At 30.8% G+C, this 15,319-nt stretch overlaps 1 protein-coding gene across 5 annotated transcripts; it reads left to right on the forward strand.

Moving 5' to 3' along the window:
• The first annotated feature begins 10,649 nt into the window (after window positions 1-10,649).
• Window positions 10,650-14,929, forward strand: LOC131620961 (uncharacterized). 5 transcript variants are annotated; one of them, XR_009289383.1, is made up of 8 exons: window positions 10,650-11,291; window positions 11,937-12,113; window positions 12,202-12,351; window positions 12,557-12,658; window positions 12,742-12,812; window positions 12,920-12,987; window positions 13,329-13,626; window positions 14,489-14,625. XR_009289383.1 is itself a non-coding variant. In XM_058892168.1 (8 exons), the coding sequence occupies exons 1-7, from the start codon at window positions 11,115-11,117 to the stop codon at window positions 13,093-13,095; spliced, it is 759 nt and encodes a 252-aa protein (XP_058748151.1). In that variant the 5' UTR covers window positions 10,650-11,114; the 3' UTR covers window positions 13,096-13,144; window positions 13,329-14,629. The 5 variants fall into 5 exon arrangements, 4 of the variants coding, with proteins under 4 accessions (XP_058748151.1, XP_058748150.1, XP_058748148.1 ...); XM_058892168.1 differs by adding an exon at window positions 13,082-13,144 and having other exon boundaries at window positions 13,329-14,629; XM_058892167.1 differs by having other exon boundaries at window positions 13,329-13,415; window positions 14,489-14,519.
• The last annotated feature ends 390 nt before the right edge of the window (window positions 14,930-15,319 follow it).

Consider the following 15,319-nt stretch of genomic DNA (forward strand, 5'->3'; position numbering starts at 1 on the left):
ACAAGTTTCAATCGTTCCTATCGAGGGATGTTTTGTTCAAACTATATTGAAGTGTTAAAAATCACCTAATCTTTGGACTTAATATACTAAGTCTCCAACATTTGATGAGCGCGTCGAACTTAACACTTATACATCACATCTCCACGTCGAAGTGTTGGTTAGTTCAAATCTTTTTGAGATTATGCACATGCTTTGAAGAGAAAGTGATCATAATCTTGTTGATATGTTCCTGGTACTCTTTCATGCTTCGTGAGCGTTAAAATACACTATGTCACATGTAACACCCCAATTCTACCCACGGAATTTAAATAAAATCAGAGTATAAAAATTCACAAAACAAATAATTAAGGTATCACATATTCATTCTCAAAAACAAAATCACCTCGTCGCATAAAGCGGATACATAGCATTCACAAAAATACGGGAGAACCGAAACATCAAATGATAGTCTTTAACATGAATCGACTTCCACAGAAGTGCAACGGAAACTCAACAATTAGTTCAAGGATTCATAGCATCTTAATTCAACAATTAACACACTTTAAAGTGACAATCTCAATTAAACAACTCAAGTATTTGCCAAAACATAATAATCCAAAAGCAAGTAAATCAACTCGTTCGTCCCCCGAGTGCTTCGTATCAGAGTGACAACGACTCAAGACCAACTCGGCTAACCTCTCCTTAAAGCGAATCACCTGCATGTTACCAATATAAAGGCAACGGCGAAACAAAGAAAGGGTGAGATATCAATTCATATAATTGAGCGCATGATAAATCATATATTAGAAATTATACATATTCGGTTAATTGCATTCACAAGTATTGATATCATCATTCTACTAAAAAAGTCTTCAATGCACAATTCACATACTTTCGTCATAAAACAAGACACAGAATACAATCACTATATAGTCACAAAACGTCACAATTATCAATCACATATGACATATGGGACATGACTCATGTATATGCATGTGGTACAATTCGGAGCTTCAGCCCCCGTCACCAATTGCCCAATTCAGAGACACAAGGCATAAGCCTTGGTCACTAATTTACCAATCCAGGCCGTCACGATATATATGCAAATGTATGCGACTCGATGAACCAAACATTACACAATATCATTATCATCATTTACTTCACAAAACGTTCGTCACAAGGCACACACCCATAACATCATTATCACCGATCATAAAAGGCAATAATACTTCACACGTAATACATCAACTTCACATAACAACGGACAATTCCGACAATTCATCAAATCAACGGTCAAAGCTATTAGCAACCCCCATTATAAGATATTCACGACAAAGTCAATGATATAATCACAAACCAATACCGGTTAATCGGACACGATTCAATTAATTATCGATAAGATGATTTATTCGGTTAAACCCAATATGTACTGCTATATACTAACTCCCTGCTATTCATTAAATTCCAACTCGAGATTCTGTTGTTAATGGCTACTCTGCTAATTATTTCATACTACTGATGTAAGGAAATCGAGCCACTATAAACTAACCCAATGTTTAATCTCAGTCCACTTCTATTTCTGTTCCTAATTATAGTATTCAATTTTGTATCACTTCACAATTAAATTTCGTTCCCAGGCTATGGAACATACAATGAAACATGGCACAGAAGAAAACAATTCTACAAGCCAAATTCCAAAGTGAAACTAAATCAATTCTTAATCATGCGTGAAATAGAAGTGTGTACTACTACATAACCTTCATACAAGGTAGTTAAGTGATGATAACAAGACTTATAGTTCACGCATTATCATAAATAAAGGTTAACGGATAACCAGAGAGACTAATAATTTTTTTTATAAAAGTAATAAAAATGAACAACAAGTTAGTAATTAACGAGCGGCACCCCCTTCCAACCATTGCCGCCCGTCAAAGGTTCTCACATATATTAATCCCAGAATCGCGTTAACAAAATAGCACAACAATTTCAGATACGATTTAGTAACACAGATAGCAACTACAACATCACACCAACATAGAAGTTTCAGAATCATATAAGTAGCACCAATAGTAACGACAACTTCAATTTCTAGAAACAAATAGCATGACAATTGTAAACATTCAGCAATGAACATATTCAATACAGTAAGCAAAATCTAAATCCCTAATCCCAACATACAATTGCTCATAAGCCCCATTATAGGAAGAGAACCCCATCCTAATCTTGTTTGGGTTGAAGAAAACTCTAGCAATCCTAGCACTTGGGTTGGAATCTCCCAAGCTTGGCTTCTCCTCTTCAAGATCTAGCTTCCTCTCTTCCCAAAATGATTTTTCTCTTTACACTTTCCTCCCTCTAACACTAACACTAAAACCTATTTTCTTTAGTAAATAACATTGGGCTTAATAACCAATACCACATTCTTATTCTTCACTTAGTCAAAATAGGCCCAATAAGCTTACTAACTCAAAATAAATTCAAATACTATTTCTAACGATATTCTACCGGTGAAATAGATTAATTCTCCACAAATAAAATTATCGACCGATAATAGCGAAAATAATAATATAATATAATACTATTTAATCAAATAAATAATCAAATAATCGGGCGTTATATCACAAATCATCTGATAAGTCAGTCAAACCATCTTTTTTTTTGGCTTTATACCACCGGTTTAGTCCGGTTCGGGGGCGAGTTCTGGAATCAAGTGGTTCCATCCCCCCCCCCGATCGCAGTTGCGGGGGATCGAACCGTGGTTCTCCCTACCAAGTCCAGCGCCAATCACCACTGGACCAACTAACGATTGGTTACAGTCAAACCATCTTTAGTCGACATGGTTAATATGTCAAAACTATGAATGAGTCTCTTTACACTTAATATTTTGAAATGTGGTCATTACTATTCTCAATCGAATTCTTCAGCTAAAATTTCCATACTAACACATGCAAAATAGTATTTTTATTATTAATTACGCAAAAAATATTAAATAAGCAAAATATGCAAGAATCTCAAAATACATGAAAAAAGTGCAAATGAGACACTTTTTATGAGACGGGGGAGTATTTAATTATGTTATGCATGTGTGTCGTTATGAGTATGAGTAATTGAAAGAATAGATTGAATCACGACTAGAATGAAAATACTAAAAATACACCTCATAATCTACTTAATATAAATCCAAGGTTGTCATGATGGCAACCCTAGCCACATGTCACCTTGGTAGCAAATCTAAACATAAACCCTAATTCTATTTTTACTATTTTGTCCCTACATTAAAAATAAATAATAATAATAATAACAATAATATTAAACAAAATAATAATAAACTAATAATAAAATAATAATAATAATTCAAATAATAATAATAATTCAAATAATAATAATAATAATGATAATAATAATAATAATAAACATAATATTTATATTTTTAAATATAATAATAATATAATATAATATCAGCCATCACGATTGTTAATATAAATAATAATAATAACAATAATAATATAAATAATAAATTATAATATAATATTCATCTAATATTAAAAAATAATTTATTATTTATATTATTATTATTAATAGTGATGGATGAATATTATAATATTATTATTATTAATATTATTTTATTTACAATCATAATTATTCAAAAAAGTATATAAATAAATATTTTATATAAATAATTTATAATCAAGAATAAATAAAAAAATCTAAATACAATTTTAATATATATTTATCATTTCTAAAATATAAGTTTAAAAAATTATAATAAAATATATATTTAGTTATTAATTTAATATTATAATAAAATTGTAAATCTCTCTATTTTTATCCCTCTCTCTAACTCTCTATCTAATATACACTAAAATATTAATGTGATGAAAAAATTAGTTGGTTATAAGTCACCAAATTATAACTCTTTCAGTTACTATTCGAACAATTAAAAATAATATAATTATAATTATAATAATAATGAAAAATATAATTCTTTTTAATGTATATTTTGAAAATATTTTAAAAATATAATGACTTTTAATGTTTATTTTGAAAATATTTTGACAAATTTTTCATGATAACCACTCTTGGCAAAACCCTAATTCTTTTTTAATTTTAATTATTGTTATATGTATAACCCCATGTACATATTGTCTCTTTTCAAGAATCGATATTTTTTTCTGTATAAATATGACTTCTTGATTTATAAATAAATAATAAATACATATTGATATTTTCTCAAAATATAAATATTTTGTATTTTTTATAATTGTTAGTTATTTTGAAAATGTAATCATTTTTAATGTATATTTGACTAATTTTCATGATAACAATTCTTGGCAAAACCCTATTTCTTTTAATTTTTTTATTATTTGAAGTTTGTATAACAAATAAAATGAATAGAGTTTATTGCAATTTTAATGCCCAAATCCACCATTAATATCATCCATTAAAATTAATTTAGTATAACAGTTTCATTTTACTTACCTCACTTAAAAACTCATTCAATATAGTTTAAATTTCATAATTTCAATAGCTCATTTTTTATAACTAATTAATTCTAAAAATTGATATTATTTTCTTAAAATAAATACGACCTTTTGATTTTTAAATAAATAAAAGATTAATAATAATTACATAGTGATATTTTCTCAAATTAGAAAATATAATTTTTTTTATTTTTTTATTATTGTTAGTTATTTTGAAAATATATTTATTTTTAATGTATATTTTGATTAATTTTTCATGATAACAGCTCTAGGGAAAATCCTAATTCTTTTAATTTTTTGATTACTTGAAGATGGTATATCAAATAAAATGAAAATAGTTTATTGCAATTTTAATTCTCCACCTATTCTATAGTAGTATAACGTAAACTCATTATATTCTCCAATCCACCATTAATATTAATTTAGTGTAGCAATTTCAGTTTACTCACCTCACTTAAACACTCATAAATATAGATTTAATTCCATAATTTCAATAACTAATATATAAAGGCCATCTCAGTCCCTCTATAGCATAGCATACAAACTAAACCAAAGACAAACATTAAAATTTATCATCCATTATTTCCAACCTTTCCTAATTGCACTCCATTTTTCACGTACAAGGATGTTGAATTTGTATTATAATTATAAATGACATTTGGATATATACCATAGATTCAACCAACATTTGTTCAAGGATGTAGCTGTCTTATACGTTAAAATCATTTCTTCATTTTCATCTATTTATGTGTGTGAAAGATGAAAGAGAAAAAACAGTTTTATGGGGAGGTTTCATGGAGGCGATGAATAACAAATAGATATATTCATATATAAGAACTTTTACTTTTTTTCTCTTATTTCCTCTACCTTATGTTATTTATTTTTGAAATAATGTCTTCCTATTTCTCTTATTATTTTATTTAATATTAACTTCATAACTAATGTTGTAGGGGTAACAGGGATAGTTTCACAATTTGGAGTTATGTTATAAGAGTGTTGAACAATGAAATTGTATTGGAAGCTTGCAAGTAAGAGGTAGTTACTATTGAGTATTGACTCTAGCATGGCTGAAACTTTGGGAATCAAATGATGTCTTCCGTTGTCAATGAAAAATAACATTCAAAGCATAAAAGTCCAAAATGACGCGTTGAAGATATTATTCATGAGTGCAGAGCTCTTATGTGAAATTTTGAGTTTTAGTTTTATTAGTAGACATTGTAATATGAAAGCTCATAATTTAGGAAAAACAAAAAATAAAAAGAATAAGAGTTTCGATGGGATATGTTCCATAACTCTATTGTTTCCAAATGTATTTATCTGGTCCTAATCTAAGTAGATTGTTGATGCTTTAAAACTAATCTAAGTAGATTGTTGATGCTTTAAAATAAATAACAACAGTAATGGAACGCTATTAAAAGTCTAACTAATACTACTTAAGAAACTTTCTTATTGGTGTATTAATATTACTTTGTATAAAATGCCAAAAGTAGTTGAAACCTTAAAAAAATTATTATTATTGAAAAAAAAAGGGCAATTATCAATTATATAAAGTTGATTGTTATGTGCATATTAGATGGTTTGTGTGTTAATTCTAAAGTATGATATAAAATACAATTAATTCTTTATTTGATTAGTAACCATTTTTCTTCTCTACAACTTTACTCTATTATAGATTCCGAAACTTTGTGATGGTGATAATGTTTCTTGCTTGATATAGTATATTTTTGGCATTGCAGGTTTAATTTTGATGAAGACAATTATAATATCATTTTTATGAAAATAGCTGATTTAAATACTAAAGACTATTATCTCATTTTAAATATCCTTATATTTAAACAATGATGAGATACAATGTAACTAATATGAATAATAAATATATTAAATTTTATTAACAACACTTATAGCTCACATTCTTATTTTATTCAATTCTTTTAAATATTAACACTGTAAGAAATTACATTATCAATTATTATAAGGGTATTATTATATATATTTAATTTCTATAAAATTTTGTAGTTCATTATTTATTGTTACACTTCTCATATTCTAAGTAATCAGTGTTATTATACATTTGAGTTGTTATACATTTGCTAATATTAATTGTTACTTATTTGCTATTAATAATTAAGTTACAATATTAAGAATCATTATTAGAGTTGTTATATATTTACTATTAATATTAGAGTTGTTACTTATTTGCTATTAATAATTAAGTTACAATATTCATATCTATAAAAAATTGAATTAGAATGGAAATGTCATATCATTAAATTTAATATATATATATATATATATATATATATATATATATATATATATATATATATATATATATATATATATATATATATATATATATATATATATATATCTAAAATATCTTAACTATCTATTATATATATTAAAAGATTAAATAATATTTATATTTTTGTAAATTTAAATCCCAAAATATTTTTATTTTTATGCGTTTTTATTTATTAATTTTTTAAAAAATTCATATTATTTTTATGAATTTTAAATATTTTAATTGAAATTTATTATATTTTTATTAATATTATAATTATTATTTTTAATAGTGTTAGCTGAATATATTATTATTAATTATTATTAATTCTTATATCATTGTTGCTCTTGAGATTTATGAGACTGTTGTTGACATAAATACATCTATTTTTATTATATTCATTTGTACTAAAAATAATTTAAATTGTAAGTTAAATGCTAAAATTAATATAGTTCAAATAGTTTTATGCTCATAATGTTAAAAATAACTTACTTATTTTAATATATAAATTGAAACATAATAGATTTTCTGATAACCTTAAAAAAACAATATTATAAAACATTTTTTACATTATTGTTTCTCATTAAAAAATTAATAGTATAATTGTAAACATAATTTAAATATATGCAAATAAAAAATCAAATATTAACTATTATTAAATAATGCAATTTTATTTCTAATATACCCGTGCGGAGCACGGGTCGACAATCTAGTAATATTTAAAGGGCACAATGAGTCACAACTACAATGAAAATTCTAAACATACACATTTATAATAATATTTAAAAGGCACATTGAGTCCCAATTACAATGAAACTACTAAAAATACACATTCATAATAATATTTAAAGAGCACAAAATACAAAATTAATCTTATTTATTCTCATCATGTTATTTACTTGTAGAAGTTTGGTATTTCGTCCCGACTTTTTTCCTTTTCGTATTTTATTCCATATTCTCCAATTTTTAAATATATTCTTTTAGATCTTCATTTTCCTTGATCAAATTTCCGTTCTCTACCTTTATATTGAGAGTTTTTCTTGCATTTTATCGACTTCTTCCAATGTAATCAGATGTGGTTCGGGTGCCTCTTCGATAATTGTAGCTTGAAAAGATAACTTGATTTTATCAACCATATCTTTGAGTCAATTGCGATAAACACTATTTACACCACAACTTCGTTTATCAAACTCTTTACTTTTCCTAACGACTTTATTCTATGCTTGGCGAATTCTTCTAATATTTTGAGCATTTTCATAATGATTTCCATAAATAACAAACAGACTTAACAATTGTTTATCTAATGATTTAATGATATAAATGGGTATTCATCCAGTGATTTTGAACCCGGAGTTGTACTTCACAACTATCAGAAGAGTTTTAATGAATTTGTTGTGAAGCTGACAGAAGATGAGACAAAAAATTTGTTGGTACTATATTATTCTTAATATACAAAAAAAAAAACTTAATGAAATTTGCTGGTACTATACTATTCTTAATATAAAAAAAAACTTAAACAATATGAAATGAATGAAGCATAAATTAATAAAATCAAGAATATGAAAGATAGGTAAAAAAAACTCCAAAAACTAAAAAAAAAAAAAGGTACATTCTATTTGTTACATGTGTGTACCAACCATTTTATTTTAATATAATTTTGTAATTATGTTGAAAGTCCTTAAAAAATTACAATTTTATTAATTTTAATATTCAAATTAAAATTTAAAATATTCAGCATCCAGATACATTCCATTGAAAAGTAAATAAAGAATGCAAAATTATAATTGTTCTGGACCTGCCCGATACTAAGAAGCGGCCATCCACCTCTGAGACGGTCCAATAACCTAGGCTCAAACACTCACGGGCGGAGAAGACATTCTTCCCGCGCCTGACACGAGCACGTCGCCACTTTGTTGACCAGCTCCGCTCTCATGTCTCTAGGCGCTCATTTGGCTCCCCAGATCTCACCTTGTGTCGACCACATCCGCCCTTCTGCTCGCCTAATGGCTAGTGTCGAGCAGCCCACCAGAATTATTAGGTATACTCCTATAATTCTGGCACTTAGGAGTTTTGGGCCTAAACTCACGACTCAGCCCTAAAACTCGGACCGTTGGCCACACGCTGGGGGCATTATATAAACTTTCTCCCTTGAGAGGGTCAGATAACACATTTCTCAAATCCTCAACACTTAAACGTATCTGTGACCGTATTGACTTGATCATCAGAGTAGCTTGTAGGTACACCCGCTTCTCCTCTTCCTCGACACCGTGCAAGACGCCTGTGGCCCTTTCTGGTTCCGACCCCGAGGTTGAAACAGTGGCGCCGTATGTGGGAAACCATTTTCTACCCTAGTCTTCTTCCTCCTCCAGAACGTAGACCAAAAGCAAACCTCATCAATCATACTATGGCCAATCTCGGCGACAAGCACAGTGTCCGCTCCACCATAATCTCTCCCGAGCGCCCAACCATTCCTGGTTTCGTTAACCCCTTCCTTGAGGATCTTATCCCTCAAAGAAAGGATGGCGAAACAACCTCTCCTTCCCCGACCGACGTTCTTGATGTGTCCCTCCAAGAAGCTACAGTGAGCAAGTCCCAAACGATCAAGAAAGCACCCCGGGAACATCGCAACAACTTTCTGCCTTGAAGAATACCTTCCGAAGACTTTCAACCGACAACGATATACGATCGATATTCAAAGTTATCAGGGAGAATAGTGATCATTGTATTTTAATGTAACATTTTCCTTTAAAGTTACCATTTTCAAACTTTGTAATAATTCATGGAGTTATGCCATTCGCGGACTACTATTCTATTAATAAAATTTGAGTCTTATCTCAATTTGTTGGAATTCTTATCTCTTATTCTATCGTGCAAAATGCTTTTAAGATAATGTTTGAAACAAAGTTCATATTACACTTTCAAAATAAAATGACAAAATGTTTTTTTAAAACTCGTGAATGCGAAAGGAAATGTTTACAGTTTTCTCAAAGAAAGTTAAACCTTGAAACGTGAAACCAAACATTAATAAGTGGTATCCCCTGTGAAGCACAATTAAGTCTTGATGCAAGTGCCTCCGACTAAGTACATGTTTTCTTCTTGGAATGTATCCTTTCAACAGGTTTTCTTCTTGAAATGAATCCTTATAATATTAAAGATTGATTTGAGAGTACTCTTTCTAGTGAGGTTTATACTTTTACAAAAGATTCTGTCCAATGAGTATTACTATTTAAATTTCTCTTATCAGACATGAAATACATTGTTAATACTATAAATAAAAAACTCCCTAAAATTAACTAAGGCAATGATTCGAATAAGCAGATTCAACATTGTGTTTTTGGAAGGGAGAGGTCTTTGTCTCCCTTATACATTGAGAAGCCAACCAAAGTGCTGTTGCTCCGACCAACAAAAACTTGTTACACGGATTATACCTCCATGTTTTTGAAGATTGTCCTGGTGAAATCCTTAGCATAATAGCTAGTGATGCCTATTTAAAAAAAATGGCAAGTGATATTGTGGGAGTCCGTATTCCTCGTTTTGTTTCCGATTAGTTTCTTGTTTTCTTTAGCCTTGACCCTCCTTATACACAAAAGTAAATAAAAAATCATTATCGCGATTCATTGTTATTTTTTATGCCGATTATCACGATAATAAATAGTGTTACTTATTTGTTAAGCTTCAAATTTTGATAAATTCAACTCGTATTTTTTTTCTAACAACCAAACCAAAAAAAGGTTTCCAAGAGGTAAAGTAAAGCTACTCAGAGTGGGGTCTATGCAAATTGCAAAACGTGGAAAAAGAATATCTTATGATAAATTTGTACGACACGTGTCTTCTTTTAACTGGACATTTAAAACAACCGACGTAGACCTTCCCACAATATCTACAGCTGTCTAATTTGAAGCCAACGCATATTCCTCAAAATAGAACCTCATATTCCCCACCGCAATTTATCCTCTACACCCCTTTCCACACTAACACTCTTCTTCTATTCTCCTAACCCTAAATCCACCGCACATCGTCGTCTTCTTTCAAAATCACGAAACAGAAACACGATAATAGCTTGTACCTAGCCGCAGTAGATCACCACCGTGAAGCTTTAAACACTTCGAAGCAAATCCTGCGTAATACGCCACCGTTTTGAACAAGGCGAATCGCAAAAACGACGTCGTTTATAATCAGCTGAGGAAAAAAAGCACAAAGCGCAGAGAGAGAGAGAGAGAGAGAGAGAGAGAGAGAGAGATGAGGGAGAAACAATGTTGTTTGTGGAATTTTTGTATTTTCTTCTTTGGATAGTGAAAGATTCAATTTTTTTTAAGAGAGGGTGCTTATAAGTGAAATAGAGAAAAGAACAGGGGTAAAATTGGAATTTGTAGATGCAAACGGAGGCTAGGGTTGGAGTTGCGGTGGACGGTGGTGTGCGGAAGTTAGTGCAAAAACAACCGCCACCGCAACAGATTGGGACGCTATCTCAGCTCCTCGCCGGAGGAGTTGCCGGCGCTTTTAGTAAAACATGTACGGCGCCACTTGCGAGATTAACCATCCTCTTTCAGGTTTCAAGTTTATTCCTTTTTTTTTTGTTTTTATAAAAAATCTCTTTCGGTTTTGTTACTAGGGTTCTTAGGTTTAATTTGCAACTGTTGAATTGTTATGTTCATTATCATGTTCTGATATGAAAGGAATATTTGAGTTATGGCTAATTAATTAGTATTGGAGTAGAACTAATTTGGTTATTCAAATTGTATGAGTCAATTAATTTGATTTTGGTCTCTCGAATTGGGATAGTTTTGGGAACTGAATTGCTTGATTTTCTAGAATTATGAAAATATGTTTTTCTAGAATTATACTGAATAACTAACTATGTATAGTTTTGGGAACTGGATTGCTTGATTTTCTAGAATTATGAAAATGTGTTTTTCTAGAATTATACTGAATAACTAGCTATGTAGTACCGACACCTCGCGAGTCCGTGTTGTGTCCTGTGTCGCACACCTGCACCGACACTTATGATCAAGTTTAATTTATTCACTTTTTTAAGTTATTACCGGTGGGTGTAGCTGTGTCAGCATAGAGGTCTTGTTGGTGGCGTCCATGCTTCCCAGAACTAACTTGATTAGTTTATTCAGGATGTTAATGTTAAAACCTTGATGTTCTATAAATATGAAAATGTATTTTTTTTTTCTGTTTGGTTTTTTCAGGTTCAGGGGATGCATTCCAATGTTGCAACTTTGAGAAAAGCAAGTATATGGAATGAGGCATCAAGAATAATCCATGAAGAAGGGTTTAGAGCTTTCTGGAAAGGGAATCTGGTTACAATTGCTCACCGATTACCTTATTCTTCAGTTAACTTTTATTCTTACGAGCACTACAAGAAGGTAAGGAAATAGGTATTCTGTGAGGACTGATATGTTCTTTTGTTCTTTGATTTTGTTTTTATATTGATTGGTTTTTTTATATGTGCAGTTACTGAGGACGGTTCCTCAACTGCAAAGTAATAAAGATAATGTCAGCGCAGACCTTTGCATACATTTTGTTGGTGGTGGGCTAGCAGGCATAACTGCTGCTACGTCTACTTATCCCTTGGATCTTGTAAGAACGCGGCTTGCTGCGCAGGTGAGATTGAAATCGTCAAATGTTGTTAGATACAACATGCACATTGTCTTATTTTGGACCATGGAACTTCTGACTTTAACATTGTCTTATTTTGAAATGCATATGCAAGAGCTGTTTGCTTTAAGTGTTCGCACACAACTGGTTGCTTAATATTCTTGCTTTTGTGTTTTTCTTTGTATCAATTACGATTTTTAAAATTTTGCAGACAAATTTTATCTACTATAGAGGTATTGGGCATGCTTTACAAACAATTATCAAGGAAGAGGGATTACTTGGGCTTTATAAGGGACTTGGAACAACACTCTTGGTATGCTGTTATTATCAATTTGCCATTACCCAAAGTATATATTCATTTCTTGTGTATTTAACTGCATGCTAGTGCGATTACAGACTGTTGGGCCAAATATAGCAATCAGCTTCTCCGTATATGAAAGCTTGAGATCATTTTGGATGTCAAACAGGTAACTAATCCAAAATTAATTCAACTGGCTAATTTGACCATCAATTTTCGTTTATTTCATGTATATCCTCATAACTACAATTATATTAATTTTTTTCTGTGCACCAGATCCGATGATTCACCTGTTGTTGTTAGTCTTGCTTGTGGCAGTCTTTCAGGCATTGCATCATCAACAGGTTAGTGATCAAAAGGAAAAACTATAACTTGCACTTTTGATTTTCGTTCTCATAAATATTCTTAATTATTTGAACTTTTGATGTTCCTTGTCAGATACGTATTCCTGATAATTTGCCTTTTGATGTTTCTTGCAATTGGGGTTTGCATATTCTTTTGGTATTTTACCTTTTTCCTACACCTGTGGCATCAGAGTGCTTAATTTAGTGTGGTTGCATCAAATGTTTACCAATCAGTTAAATTAAAATTAAGAATCCTTTAGTCAACCTATTGAATTTCTAGAAACAATAATTTTAAATAAAGAAGTTAATGTCTGTAGTGGTTTACTATGCTTTTGATGCAGATAACTGCACCAAGTATCTAACCAGACTGACCCCTAGAACCAGAGTCCAAGATGGAGTTGTTATTTTATCTGGCATTTGAGAATTTAGTAAGGGAAGACAACAAAAGGACATTTTTTTTCTGTTTTTCAATAAATTTATTTTTGTCTTAATATCTTGCTGAAGTGATCATGTTCCCAAGTTTTATTTTATGACGTGTCTCCCCAAGGTATGCAGCTGATTCCGTCGAGGGATGTCATTTCTTGGATGAACCTATATACCATCCCTCGGTTACCAAATGTGAGAGGTTTCCTCTTTGAGGTATGCTTCTCACTTAGGTTACCTTCACCTAATGTTTGGACGGATATCAAAATTCTTCAGGACTTGTTGGCATGTTTCTGAGGAATCTGTTCTTACTAACCTAATAGTATGCTCAGCAATATCTTAAATGAAGGAAATTATGGTAACAAATTTTAATATAGTTGCTCATGATAAACATCAATGGATATCAGAAATTGTTAAAATAGAAAAGAACTAGAGTTCCTTAAAAGAAATAGAAGCCATATATTACCCCTTGGTATTTCATGTCAAAACTGTATTCTATAGACACTAACTTCATGCATACAAAACTCTAGTAGAACCAATTTATCAATAGTATTGTAAATGTTTTGTGCCACCACTACCACAAGTCCACAACTGTATGTTCAGGTAGGGAATGTGGTTTTGCATACTAGCAACTTTCCTCTCAATCCCAATACTGTTTACATTTTCTCTCATGTGTTCAGGATTTGTTTTAAATTTAAATGCTGTTATCATAAGAGAGACTTGCTCATCTATACCTATCTTGTCAATTTGACAACAAATTGTGGAGTCTTGTGGTTTCAGTACTTGTTTACTGCTGTCTTTCTTAGTCATGACCTGTGAATGTAAATTTTTTAAGTGCAGGTTTTCAACTTTGTCAAAGAAACAGAAGAACCACTATAATAATAAATTATGTTTTGTTTATATTGCTTATTTCTTTCAATCATGTTTAATTTTGATAAGATTTCTGGTTCTCACTTGAGTCATTATATCATATTACCTAATTTCGTGGTGCATTGCACATAAAAAGGGGTTTGTAACAGTGGATCTCTTTTAGACTAGAATGGATATGGTTCAATTATATTTTTTATCCTATATGCAGCAACATTTCCCTTGGATCTTGTCAGACGGAGGAAGCAACTTGAGGGGGCCGGTGGGCGAGCCCGTGTGTACAATACCGGTCTTTTTGGTACGTTCAAGCACATATTCCGGTCGGAAGGTTTGCGTGGCCTTTACAGAGGAATTTTGCCTGAATACTATAAGGTGGTGCCTGGTGTAGGCATCTGTTTTATGACTTATGAGACGTTGAAGATGGTTTTAGCAGAGATTACTACTGCATGATTACACCAGCCAACTCTGGAGTCTTGATTTGCAAGACTTATAATGTATTAAGTTATTTATTCATGCAAAAGGGTTAGACCGTTAGAGTTGACATTTATCACTTGAAGTTCATTTCATAGATTCTCATGGTTGGAGGGAATCACATTTTTGCCTGTACAGAAACTTGCACAACATTTAATATTAGGCTGTTACTTATTACTTATGGGTCTTGACTTTTGAGAGCTTAATCTTTTGCATACTCGGAAAAAAGGGAAGAGTCATATGAACTGTATTAGCTAAGGCTTCAACTCAATGCCTTAGGAGACAGATTTTTACAAGTGCATTTGAAGGCATCAAGTCCAGTTCCAGGGTTGTGCAGAATGTTATCTTTTGAGAAGTGGCCCATTTTTCCTGTAGTAGTTACATGAAAACTTTAGAGTTTCTCTTGTCATTTTAGAATATTATTTTTTGTGCATTGATTTACACTTGGCCCATAGTATGATAGCATTAGTCATAGTAAATTCATTGTTAATGACTCTGGGTTTGTTATGGGGCCATTCTGAACATTATTTAAAAAAAAGTAGTCAATTTATAGCTCAAACAGGTCATATTA

The sequence above is a fragment of the Vicia villosa genome, linkage group LG7 (assembly GCF_029867415.1).
Source record: "Vicia villosa cultivar HV-30 ecotype Madison, WI linkage group LG7, Vvil1.0, whole genome shotgun sequence".
NCBI classification, from domain to species: domain Eukaryota; kingdom Viridiplantae; phylum Streptophyta; class Magnoliopsida; order Fabales; family Fabaceae; genus Vicia; species Vicia villosa.